The sequence below is a fragment of the Centruroides vittatus genome, unplaced genomic scaffold (assembly GCF_030686945.1).
Source record: "Centruroides vittatus isolate TY-2023 unplaced genomic scaffold, ASM3068694v2 contig_817, whole genome shotgun sequence".
Classification (NCBI taxonomy): Eukaryota; Metazoa; Arthropoda; class Arachnida; order Scorpiones; family Buthidae; genus Centruroides; species Centruroides vittatus.
The window spans coordinates 2268675-2283218 of record NW_027122532.1 but is presented as its reverse complement, the minus strand read 5'-3'; the positions used below and the strand labels follow the sequence as shown (position 1 = coordinate 2283218).

The window sequence follows — 14544 nt, the reverse complement described above, 5'->3', positions numbered from 1 at the left end:
TTTTTTAATGCGTTTTTTTTAATGCGGTCCCTATCCCCCGCATAAAAACAGGTTTGACTGTATTATTAATCATTATAATTTAATAATGAAGAAAGCATTTGAAAAGATAAAATTTATGTGAATTCACCTTTAATTTATTTTTATCAACAAAAATTTATTTTTCATTACATTCAACTGTTATTTAGTAACATTACACACAATATTAAAGTTCAAATTTATGCAAACTTTTAAAAATACATGATAACAAATATTTAAATTAATTACATTATTATCATAAAGATGAGAATGAAGGGAAAGAAAGATAACGATAACCTAACAATCAAAAATTAATTTCTTAAAATGTTATATGTAATTTTTTCAAAATGACGATATCAAAAAGTTTGGTTAAAAATACTTTTCTAATAAAAGCTTATAGTGTAGAAAACTGTTTTCTAACATAGCATTTAAATTTCTTTAACATGCTACGTTATGCAATAGCATATTAGGCAAATTTAACTTTTGATAATATACAATAGTTACATAAAATGAAAGCACTTTTTTAATATGTTAAAATCCCAATAAAACAGGATCATGACACAAAAGCTATTATTTGTACGAAGAAAGAAGTGATTATGTAAACATGGGTCATGTCTTTCACTTAATTAGTTAATCGAGTGATTCTTAACTTCCTTGGTAAAAAACAGCTTCTATATGAAAAAGACTATTATGACATTATGATCCTGTTTTAAAGATCTTTTAAAAAAACAATTAAAAAAAAGGGTATTTTGTAAGTGTGATTCAGGGCTTTTTAATGTTATATGAAAATTTTATTTTTAGAAATTAGATATTTAAGTTTTGCACAAACCCTTCTGTATGAAAGTTAAAAACTATAAAGTTGTAATAAAATATGATAAGTAATAAAAAAATGAACTACATATACTTTAACTGAATAATAGTTTATGAAAATATTGATTGCTAAACTACAATTACCAAATGAGTTGATTTCTTTGGATTAGATACATTAGTCATATTCATGAATCTAAATTGCTAAACATTCAGAATTACAAAAAAATCTATCTAAAAATATTGATTTCACTAATATCACAACTCTTTTCTAATTTTTTATTTTTTAATATGTTATCATATTTCTTTCATTTTAAATCCACAGTGATTGAAATTGAAATAAATTATGATAGTCATAGCTTTACAAATAATAATCAATAACAAAATAATATCATGGCTCATACAAAACTAAGATAATAAATAGTATCTAAAAATTTATACATACGTATAAATTTTTTCCAATACATGAAACAAGTCACTAAAGTATGCATTCATCTATGTATATTTAAATAATATGCACATTTTTGCTCCCAATAACTTAATTATGTATAAAATCAAAATAATGGTTACTATATTGCTTGAAGATATAAGTTTATAAGTTTAAATATGTTTAATTAAAACTAAGTAATTAAAGCAACCTGAGAGCAAGTGGCATGATTAAATTGAATAGATTAAAAGGTAGATAATTAATTTTCAACAGTAAATGAATTTACTCTTACCTTTTTGTAAAAATACATCCAACTGATCTAAACAAATATCTTTCAAATCTTTTTCTGGCTTATCTTTCTTTACTAAAGCCATTACATACCTTGCCAATGCTTGTGGATCAGCATCACATCTGTAAAAAATCAGATTTTACTATTAATTTGAACATATCTGAAATACTTTTAAAACTATCAGTTTATTCTACATCACAAAAGATGATGGTTTATTAATAAAATTCAGTATAATTATGAATTAGCATTATTTATATACGTCATAAAAAATATATTATACTAGCAAGTAAGCCCTGTATTACCCAGACAAAAAATAAGGATAGACATTAAGATTATTAGCAGATAAGCTCGGTGTTGCTCGAGCAAAAAGTAACAATAGCGAAGATTATTACATTATAGCCAATCTTACCCATTTTTACAGAATGCAAGAATTAGGTTCCACCTGTTTCCAGACTAATTAGAGAATTTTTAGATGGATATAAAAATATGTTCGATTTCCCGCAAAAACCGCATCTGTGCCTGTAAATCTTGCACATCACTTTCTCTTAACATTCCCATTGTTAAGGAATACATTGTTATTTCATCCCCACGTCCACTTTCTGTTCAGATATTGTTAAGGAATACATGTTCCGGGATCTTCCCGAATGTTCCAGAACATTCTGGAATGCTCTCGAATACTCTCAAATGTTCTAGACTGTTCTAGAAATTTCTAGAGGGCAAAACTTCCAGCCCTTATATTTTAAACAGCACTGTCTTCAGGTAAAAATGAAAACCTTCTTCACTGTTTGTTTTTATTCACTCACTGCACTACTTTGGAATTTTCACTTCTTTTTCAGTTCTTCCCTTCGTCACTGATAAGAAACTGACATTCGAACCCACGACAGATCTTGCTTTATATACCCCCACCAATGGGTAGTCCCACCCATACAAAAAAGGCTTCGAATGGTCCACAATGTTCCAGAACATTCCACAGCATTCGAGAGTGTTCTGGAATGTTGTGGAATGCTCTTGAATACCCTAGAATGTTCTGGACTGTTCTAGAAATTTCTAGAGGGCGAAACTTCCAGCCCTTATATCTTCAACAGCATGCCCTTCAGGTAAAAACAGGAACCTTCTTCATGAATGGGGGATAGAAGGCTACCACACCATATAACTCCCTTGATCGTAACAGGACTCGTTTTTGAGTTTTAGCGGCACACACATTGTACAGTTACTTTTATAATATATATTGATTTCGTACTTCTAATCCTTCTATTGCATTATATTATAATATTTGATTTATATAACTACAATGATCATCTTTCACAAGGGTTTATTGTACCAAATGACCAATCTAACCAATTTTTAAAATTTTTTAAATTGAGTAAAGTAGAGGAATAAAAAACTTTTAAAATGTGTTAGATTAATCACTCTGTGTGATAAACCCTTACATCAGATAACTTTTGAATTTATATAATTCAGATACTTTAATATAATAAATATTAAAACGAAAACTGTATAAAGAGTTTGGTTATTTTAGCCTACCATTGTCATGTTTATTGCAATACTCAGATTATAAGAAATGGCACAGTTTCATTGGTCAAGTAGACACCAATTGGAAAAATTGTTAGAATAATGAAGAAAATATATCTTAAATTTTTTTAAGATATCATATGATATAGGATATCTTAAAAAAATTAGAAGAAACTATATCTTAGTTTCTTCTAATGTTAGCTCTAATAAACTGTTCCATTCACAGTTGAATATCAAATAGTAATCTGCCAACGAATCAAATTTTACAAAAAATGGACCAAGCATTTAAACCTGGCACCTCAAAAACCACTTAAAACATATTTTGTGCATACCAGTAACCTTGTATTATGTAATTTTTCTATTTGAATGCCACCATACCATTGGTCCAATATAAAGAAGGGACTATTGCAGAAGGGATTTGAATTTGACCAAAAATAGTAGTTGATCTCCTCTTGGAAGAGAGGACAGTCAACAACTACTAATTAATACTGATCTAATATTAATTTGAAAAGTATTCAGTGTTGGATAGCTTGTGATGGCCCCACATGTGATCAAAGTTACTAACCTTAGCATCCAAGACTTCAATAAGACTTGTTTAAATAAAAAAAAACCTTGTAAAAATGCAAGAATAGGATTCCACAAAAAAAAATTGAAAAAACAGGTTGAAAAAGTAAAGCTCAGCAAAAGCATCTAACCTGTAAGTAAATGGAACTTTTGAGAGTTGTGGAATAAAAATACTGGAGCCAGATTTGACAATAAGACTCAACTTGTGCATAAAGTGCACATTACACAGACTACAAGAAACTACATAAAGTTTTGGATGAAGGAATGTCACCATGATAATAAATATAAAAAATAAACATTGACACAGAAAAAGATTTCTAGCTCTACTTGTGCCATAAAATTATTGCAAGTACATTAATTTGGCTGAATGTTAGAACATCTTAAGCAGTATCAATGAAAGAAGTTTGGAGCAATGGGTTTATCAGTTAATAAGGGGAGATGTTAAGTATGGCCTCATAAATATCATGTTTATAGTAAAATTATTAGAATTAGTTTGGTTTATTTGTTTACAGCAATGCAACACAAGTTATCTGCCAAGGAGGATGCTTCCTGGAAAGACTTTTATGTAAAGCTGGCTGTATTTTAGTAGTACAACTTCGGTCATACATATTCTAAAATTGGGACGATACAGAGAAGATTAGCATGGTCCCTGCACCCTATTTAAGTGGTACTAATGTAAAGAAAACACAGAAAACTCCACATGGCCAGTCCACTGGCGATGCATGAACCCATGACCAACTACTGGTTTTCAGTGGTTTTATACATTTGATTACTGGAAGGTACTTCTTGGACTGCATTTTGAAAAAATTGTAGACCTTTAAATTCCTACCGTCTCATCTGCTGTCTGTCCTTCCTTAATCTCGTGAAAGGAGTTAGATGAAAGATGAGACCAGATATGGAAAACTTAAGAGCAGGAATCTCAGATTAACTATACAGGGTGTTCAGAAGTTCCCGTTACAAACTTCTAGGACTTGCAGAAGGGAGTGAGTACATAATATTTTGATTAAAAACCCATTACCAGAAACGTACCGTTTCCGTTCTAATGGTTTCAATTCAGATGTTTAACTCTTCCACTTCTGCTGAGGGAAAGAGAAAAGTCTCAGAGTGTACCAGAACATGCTTTGTAGGTACAATGTCTATAAAAATGTTGGTGGTCGCCACATCGAGCCACTGTTGTAATGCATCAGTACTGTTCTGTACGTATAGTATGCTGGGTTCTTTTTTTTTTGGAATAATGTAAACACATGAAGTTTAAGTGTTAATAAAAACAAATGTGCTTAAGTGATAAATGGATGTTATGTTATGTTTCCTTTCGAATAGTTACCTAATAATTGCACTGCATCACGGCTAATTCAAATTCCTCAAGCAGAAGTAGAAGAGTTAAACATCTGCATTGAAACTGTTGTAGAACGGAAACGATACGTTTCTGGACATGGGTTCCTAATCAAAATATTATGTACTCACTCCCCTCTACAAGTCCTAGAAGTTTGTAATGGGAATTTCTGAACACCCTGTATATAAACTTCTGGTTTGACCCAGAATTCTCATTACCTCAATGTAAAAATTTTTCCCTAAACAGAGTTACATACATAACTGACACTACTCTATTGCTTACAAGAAAAGTATGATGTATAGGGATAAAACACCACTCCATGCAAGCAAGTGCTATGTGCTACCTGTCATAGTAATGGTGTAATGGCACATCTATTTTGTCACAATAATTGAGTTAATATAATACATATTTTTTTAAAATTGCAGTACAGTGGAACCTCGCTTAACAAGCATAATTTGTTTCAGAATCTTACTCATAATGCTAAACACTCATTAAGTAAAACAATTTTTTCCCATATAAATTAATGTAAAATACGATAATGTATTCCATGATGGAAAAAAAATACTCAAACATTTTATGTATAACATTTATTCAAAGAAAATTATACAATATACATAGTTAAGGAGTGTGATTCATCTTTATCTTTTCTTCTAGTGCAAAATGAACCAATTGCAATGCAAATTTGATTTGCAGAAAACGAAAAAAAAAAAAATCAAAATAATATGTCTGATAAACACGCCAAATAATATGCCATGTAAAGGGCTATGTAAAGGGTATAATTGTAAAGTATTGGGCTATGTAAAGGCTATAATTAAATATTAGAAATTAATTAATTTGACTAGAGGTAAGCAGTTATACTGCTATCTCATATTAAATTTAATAATTATAAATAATTAATTTTAATTTAGACATTTATGGAATTTAATTTGGAATTGGTCATTAAAAATTTAATACAAGATGACAGCATAACTGCCTACCTCTAGTCAAATTAATTAATTTCTAATATTTAATTATAGCCTTTACATAGCCCAAGAATTTGGCATATCATTTGGCGTGTTTATTATAAAACAGGCTATGGTTGTTGATGTTTATATGTAATATGACTGAAAAATGTGTGATCACAAGCAACACTAAAATGCTAGTGGAATGAGTGCTAAGTGCAGATTGATGTAGCATGTGCACAATCCAGGACTTTTCCACTCCTCATCACTCGTTATGCGAAACATCTTGTTAAGAAAGTCACTTTTTCATGATTTGTTTTGCTCATTATGCAAATTACTCATTATGAAAGGTGCTTGTTAAGCGAGGTTCCACTGTATATTTTTTCATAAGAATTATATTTAGTTTATTATTTTGTTAATTTTTTGTCAATAGACAGTCCTACATGTAAAGCCAGCAAATTGAATGTAGACACAAATTAATTGATATATAGAAATCCAATCAATATTTTGGGGTGAGATGCACAACATTATCTAAGTTTGAAGTATATAAACATAACTTGGTCAAATGGCCTAGATGTGCATAGCAAACAAACAAACAAACATCCTCATTTATATATATAGATGAAGTTGAAATAATGTAAAAAACCATTTTGCAATATTTTATTTAAAAAAAAGGACTATAATAACTATACAGGGTGTTTATAAATGAATGGTGCAGTTTTAAAAATTAATAATAAATCTATTTATTACCTTATATGGAAAAACATTACAGCATAAGCAGCGGCAACTGTCCAAGTTTTTTATGCACTACCCACTCTTCGCTTGTCATGCTTAGTGTGCAGACAGTGACGGGTGACTCATTTCTAGACATGTTGGAAACCTGGTTGTTACCCTAGCTGAACACCTATTATGATGACTACATTTTGCAACTGGATGGTGCTCCGTCTCATTTTTACAGGAATGTTATGCAAGTTTTTTAATCATGTTCTTCACCAACACTAGATTAGACATGGTGCGATAGCAGACAACAACCTGCTCTCCTGGCCACCCCGTTCACCAGATTTAACATCCTGCAATTTCTTTTTGTGGGGGTTTGTTAAAGACCGAGTTTATGTACCGTCAATGCCCATGTCCCTTGAGGAACTGTGTGAACAGATAAAGCATGAACTGTAGACCATCATGGAGAACATGCTACACTGCATATGGGAAGCATTTGATTACCATGTAGATGTGTGTCGTGTGACCATGGGTACACATATTGAAGGATTGCGATTAATGAATAAAAAACTTGGACATTTGCCACTGCTTATGCTGTAAGGTTTGCCCATATAAGGTAATAAATAGAATTATTATTAATTTTTTAAATTGCACCATTAATTTATAAACACCCTGTTTATAATTTTCATTACTAAATTCTTATCAACATGTAAAAATAAAAGACCAGAGACATGTTACTTAAATTAAAATTACTATTTTTATCTAGTTTTTCAGATCTGAGAAGAAAATTTATCATTAGATTCTTCTTCAACTTAACCTGTTCAAAATGTTGTGAACCATTAGGAATACATTTCAATTTCTTTACCTTAGCTGTCATGCTCCATCTGTGATACATCACAGTAAAATGAAATGCACTTAGCTACTTTTTTAATGTTAAAACTAGGACTACTTTCTTATGTTAAAACTGCCACAAACTAGGCAAAATCAAAGCAAACTGATCGAAACAAATTCATTCAATCATCGCCTGGTTGATGGCCATCGTCACTGACTCAATGTCATTCTACCTTATACCCTTTGATGGAAAGTAGGTAGGCCATTCAATGCCTCTTGGATCCAAGAAGTTTGATTTTTTGAATGCTCATGTGCATTTGAAAATTTGAGAGAAAGGAGCATGTACCCTAGGCCACAATAAAGTCACACTTTTGTGCTTCATGTTTTGGCTATGTCTGGGATTATGAAACAGAGCTTTTTGATAGCTTTTCAAAGAAGAAAAAACAAATTATTTCACTGATTTTATTGAAATGTATAAACCTAGTGAATCCCAGATTTCATTTTCATTTATTTATTAAATTTCTGACAAATAGACAACAAATGGAAACCGCGGAAGTTAACATCAGTTAGCTTCAGCTGCTTTCACTTGCTGATGCGAGTCATCACCATTTTACAAAACAAACTACCGAGCAATAGTTCATAGAGGGATAGACAAAATGCTCCCTGGTTCCATAGAACTATGTCACAAATGATATCACAAGTGGTAAATTTGCTCAATCATTGAAGCAAAACTGTCATGTTACCTTAAAAATTGCCCGATATCATATCAAAAACAACAGCATTGCCTAGTTTGCAGCAGCCTTTAGAAGTTCATTTTTGGTATGTGACCATACATAAAGCATCTTAAAATTTGTATACCATTTTTAGGGCCAAGCAATTCTTTTGTTGGTATGAATGATATATGAAGTTAAAGTGTGATGAGGGCATATATGGTGGTAAAAAATAACATTTATTATACTTTAAATGATTTACTGAAAATAAATTAATTGAGGAAAAAATTATAAAATAGAGCATTTTCCAATAAAACTGAAATTGCTTTTCTTTAAATAATAATTTCTTCTTTTAAATTAAGAATTTTTTAAGGTAAAATAATCCATTTGGAACACACTTAATAATAATAATGAGAGAACTTACAAAAAGACAAGCATTAAAATGAGTGAGTTTATCTGCATCTTTTTTGTTGACTTTGCCGAACATTCATGCAAGCCAAGTTGATTAGTTGATGCTAAGATTTTGATAATCTACTAAATATGGCTTGTACTGTACTTGAATTCAAATTTTAATTTATAACCAGAAGAGCAGAAATTACTGTCTCTTTAATCTTCTACAAATCTATTTGTTTTCTACTGGTTATGGCATGAATTATCCATGCATTCATTATGCTTATTCCAAAAACAATTTCAAAAAGCACTTCTCTTGGTGTGAACCACAGATAGTAAACAATGAGTGAAATTTAAACAATATAATAATTAACTACTGCCTACTAGCCTATCTCCAGTCATACAAAAGAAAGTTGTTTTTATTATCTAATTCACTGTAATTAATATCCTGGGACTAAACAACAAAAAACAATTCTAAACGACCCAAATCTAATAAACAATATATACATTTCAGGAGGACAAATAAAAAAATTCTTTTTATTGCAAATGTGTATCGTTGCCATCTATCGTGCAAAAACAATTTAATAATTTATAAAAAACATAAATGCCTGAAGATTCTTATAATAATTTTTTTTGTTTAGATAATATGACAACACTATATTTTTCCTCTGGATATTATACTGGTATTAATGTGGATATTATACTGGTACTAATGTAGTAAAATTATCCAATCAATACAGCAAATAATTTCCTCTGATAATTGCATCTTTTCTCTTAATTACTAATATATCAGCATTGTTATCTATAAAGTTTCAAAAAAATATCGATATTGGTATTGCTTCTAATAATCTATTATTTAGCAATAATAGATTATTAGAAGCAATAACTACAGATCACACTTCTGTCAAAAAATAAATTACAATAGAGTGTCATTTATCTGAATCAATTGAAGACTGGGGTTATTCGGACAACTGATTATGTACGAAAAAATATATTAACCTATCTGATGTTGAAATTTTTTTCCATTGAGTGTCGCTTCGTGTTGAATTTTCATTGATTTTAAGCTTAATGAAAATTTTTATAATAATAATCGAGGCTATTGTATTGTTAAAAATAACTCCTCAAAAAACACCGGACTACAAGTACATCTTCCAGTCAAAACCTAATAACCGGTGCAAACGAATTATATTTTCATGGCAAACATTTTCGGACACTTCACTGTGACCTTCCTCAAGCCTTCCTGTCTTCTTAAACGATTTTCAAACAATCGAACTCTTATTACCATTACGCACGCGCCAACCGAACAAATCGAAAAATCGAACAAGTCTGATTCAAACCGTTGAAATAACTTCCGTAAAACTTCCAAATTAATAAAGCTTTAATCAAATAACTAATCCTATGCTAATTAAGACTGCACCACATTTCCTCTAAAAACAATCCTGCCATCATTTCTATGTCGATGCCATACTTTTCCAAATTTACCAATTTCACCAAACCCCGCTCCTCCATTACTTCGTTAAAACTTCCCATTCATTCATTTATTCTGTCACGTCTTTTTGCAGTAGGGCCTGCCACACCATCGATAACCTCATTTTGTCCTTTGCATTTATTGGCCTTGACCACTGGAAGGCCTTACAAATTTCTATTTGTTCTAACCATCTAATTTGCTCAGTATGAATAGTGGTGGCCAACAGTTTTGCAGCGTTAAAGTCCAGGATGATTTCCAGATCGGATGCAAAAACTGTCAAGGAGGTGGTAGTTCTCCCATTCGCAATGTCCTTCTGGTGCTCCCTCACTCTAACTTCCATAGCCCTTTTGGTGGATCCGATGTATACTAACTCTCTATTGAATCGATTATCGGCTAGTGGGATAGCGTATACCCCCGGAAGTTTGCCCCTATTCGGTCTATCCTTATCATTCCGTAGTAGTTGCAGCATAGAGGGGCATCTCCTGTATGCTATGCCGAACCCTTGCCTTTTTGCAATCCTTCTATATAAAGGTGCCAAGAACGGGTTGTACAAAATTGGTACGATATTCTCATTATTCCCATTATCAGGTGGTTTCGGACCGCTGGCATTTACATAATTCTTTTCTAGTTGTGGTACCAATCTGCTGTAGCCGTGCTCTTTTGCCACTTCACTCAAATATTCGATTTCCTTCCGTAATGCTTCCTGGGTGGTGCTATGGGTGTGCGCCCTTTTAACCATGGACCTGAATGCCGCTCTCATATACGTATACGGGTCGCAAGAATCTGCTGTTATATAATTTGCACTGCCTGCGGTCTTCCTGTATACCTTTGTGTGCAACCCGTTACTCGCTACCTGAATGTCTATGTCCAGAAAGTGCACTGCTTTATTGCTATGAAAATATAATTCGTTTGCACCAGAAGATGTACTTGTAGTCCGGTGTTTTTTGAAGAGTTATTAGTATTTGGTTATGCCGACTAACGTTTACCGCAACAGTGTGGTTAGCCTTACCAAGGCTAGAGAGAAATTCTCATTTTTGAGCAAATGTAAGGAATTAAAGGTATTCCCGATGTCGATATATCGAATTAAATTGCCACAAGGGAACCAACCGTTAGTAAAGAAGGTCAAATGGATGTGCTTGAATAGAGCGATAAGGACCACCAGAAAAAGTATGTATTCAGAATTAAGGAAAGTGATTAAGAGGAAAGAAGAATTATTCCGAAGGAATCCGCAAGAACTTAGGATAGAGAATGCTAAGATTGCCATTATACAGGATAGGTTAGTCCACTCTCTTAAATCGCATTACAACGACAAGATGAATTAGATTTTGCGACACCAGACACCAGAGAATCAGATTATGCATAAATGCAAGTACACAGTCTGGGATGATTTGATACTCCCGCTGTATGTCCAAAGAGTACTGAAATATGGGCCGAAATATGCACCCATACCCCATAGGGAAGATACGCTTAGGGCATGCATTCCTGACTTAAAGAGGCTTATAGTAGGAATGACAGAAGTACAAAAGGAATTTTATAGATGGATGGCCAGCTGCAGGATTAGAAATAGCAGAGATTCGAAGCAGGTGTACGAGCTAAGAGAAGATCTGAGAAAGACTATGAAATGGTTCCGAGTGAACAACATTACAATGCTTAGAGCGGACAAGAGTAAGGAATTTGTAGTGATGAAGAGAGAAACTTATGATAAGGCGCTTGGGGAATACATTAAAGACACGAAATGTGTTACACAAAGTAACCAAGAGATAGAAAGGCTGCAGAGGAGAGTCAAACGTTTCTCTAAGTCAAAACTAGCGGTAAGGCTAGGTATGAGGGATATCATAGTAGACGCCCCGAATACGCCCAAACTATTTGCATTTGCAAAGGTGCACAAGCAAAGGAATCAACTCAGACCGGTGGTAGATAAAGCAGCGGCGCCCACTCATAAGATAGAGACGGCTATGCATAACCTCTTTACACCCCATTTAAAAGGATACCAGTATTCAGTAACAAGTGCGGCAGAATTGGTGGAGAAAATCAAGAACGTCCAGAACGCATCTCAGTATTGGATTTCCGTGCACTTTACCCGTCCATCGAATTACCACCGTGTTTTTGTGCTATTAGGGACTTTTTACTCCAGCAAGTGAATGATAGTGAGTTGCACGATCAAGTGTTAGAGCTAGCGCATTTAATCTGTTATGGATCGTTGTTTCAATTCGGAGGAACCACGTACGCACAAGGTAAGGGAGTACCCATGGGCAGCGCCGTATCGGGTGACATTTGTGAATTGGTCGTGAGAAAATTGGAAGAGGTGGTAATTCCAAGGTTCAGCCAGAACATCTTGATGTATAGAAGATATGTGAATGACGTCTTAATATTATGGAGGAAAGACACAGACGTCAGTTCATTCCTACAACAGATGAATGACAACAAGTACGGCCTTACTACAGAGTTAGAACAACACAGCAATAAAGCAGTGCACTTTCTGGACATAGACATTCAGGTAGCGAGTAACGGGTTGCACACAAAGGTATACAGGAAGACCGCAGGCAGTGCAAATTATATAACAGCAGATTCTTGCGACCCGTATACGTATATGAGAGCGGCATTCAGGTCCATGGTTAAAAGGGCGCACACCCATAGCACCACCCAGGAAGCATTACGGAAGGAAATCGAATATTTGAGTGAAGTGGCAAAAGAGCACGGCTACAGCAGATTGGTACCACAACTAGAAAAGAATTATGTAAATGCCAGCGGTCCGAAACCACCTGATAATGGGAATAATGAGAATATCGTACCAATTTTGTACAACCCGTTCTTGGCACCTTTATATAGAAGGATTGCAAAAAGGCAAGGGTTCGGCATAGCATACAGGAGATGCCCCTCTATGCTGCAACTACTACGGAATGATAAGGATAGACCGAATAGGGGCAAACTTCCGGGGGTATACGCTATCCCACTAGCCGATAATCGATTCAATAGAGAGTTAGTATACATCGGATCCACCAAAAGGGCTATGGAAGTTAGAGTGAGGGAGCACCAGAAGGACATTGCGAATGGGAGAACTACCACCTCCTTGACAGTTTTTGCATCCGATCTGGAAATCATCCTGGACTTTAACGCTGCAAAACTGTTGGCCACCACTATTCATACTGAGCAAATTAGATGGTTAGAACAAATAGAAATTTGTAAGGCCTTCCAGTGGTCAAGGCCAATAAATGCAAAGGACAAAATGAGGTTATCGATGGTGTGGCAGGCCCTACTGCAAAAAGACGTGACAGAATAAATGAATGAATGGGAAGTTTTAACGAAGTAATGGAGGAGCGGGGTTTGGTGAAATTGGTAAATTTGGAAAAGTATGGCATCGACATAGAAATGATGGCAGGATTGTTTTTAGAGGAAATGTGGTGCAGTCTTAATTAGCATAGGATTAGTTATTTGATTAAAGCTTTATTAATTTGGAAGTTTTACGGAAGTTATTTCAACGGTTTGAATCAGACTTGTTCGATTTTTCGATTTGTTCGGTTGGCGCGTGCGTAATGGTAATAAGAGTTCGATTGTTTGAAAATCGTTTAAGAAGACAGGAAGGCTTGAGGAAGGTCACAGTGAAGTGTCCGAAAATGTTTGCCATGAAAATATAATTCGTTTGCACCGGTTATTAGGTTTTGACTGGAAGATGTACTTGTAGTCCGGTGTTTTTTGAGGAGTTATTGTACAAACAAAATGAATATATTGAAAAATATAAAAACAAAAAAAAATTATACTTTAGAAGTTAATCTAGTATCAAAAACACTCGATTCAGCATGACACAGTCCAACTGGAAAGCTTTTGGTTAACCGACGTTTCAGTTGACTGGCTTTTGGATAAACGACGCTCTATTGTATTAAACTTTGAAAAAAGACCCGAAAAAAAAAAATAATCAAGTAAAAAAATATTGTAAATAATTCCTTAATAGAAGCATTGGATGAAAAACTATATTAATATAGATATATACTCTATTTTGCTATAACATGTTTCTAATGTGAAGATGTGTTCATGTGTTAAACAACAGTAAAATCATCAAAACATAAAATTACGTTTCCTTACATTCAATTTTTCATAAGGTAGATACACTTTGTGCTATTGAGTAACACCACATAAACCCAACTAAAAGTAGTAATCCATACTGGAATATGCAAAATCAACATACCACATCTATCTTTCATTCAAGTTTGCTCAAGTATTGTACATTGCCCTATAAAGTGTGTGCTGCATTTTTCTCTCAAATCTATGTATTTTTCTTAATAAAACTATTTAATACAGCATCTCAAACACAAGATTACACAAATCTAAAGAGTATATGAAAAAACTAAAGAAAAAAAGTATTAGAGGAAGCATAAAATAATAAAACATTTTGTAAGAGTATCCATGTTTCAAGTGTTTTGTCCCTAATTCTATTTTCCCCATAAACTCTTATTTTTATTGAGTGAAATTTCATAACAAATTTTAGGAAGACACATCATGTGACAGCAGAAAAAAATAACATTACTACAATTATTAAAGAATA

At 33.3% G+C, this 14544-nt stretch overlaps 1 protein-coding gene and 1 pseudogene across 1 annotated transcript in view; one reads left to right on the top strand and one right to left on the bottom strand.

Annotated features, from left to right (window-relative positions):
* The window catches only part of swm (Zinc finger protein swm), a 111860-nt gene that overhangs the window by 76559 nt on the left and 20757 nt on the right, over positions 1–14544 (bottom strand). The window contains exon 2 of the mRNA XM_067278725.1: positions 1542–1660. Within this exon, the coding sequence (XP_067134826.1) occupies positions 1542–1660 (119 nt within the window). The remainder of the gene's footprint in view (positions 1–1541; positions 1661–14544) is intronic.
* LOC136982288 (U6 spliceosomal RNA) lies at positions 4203–4269 on the top strand (annotated as a pseudogene).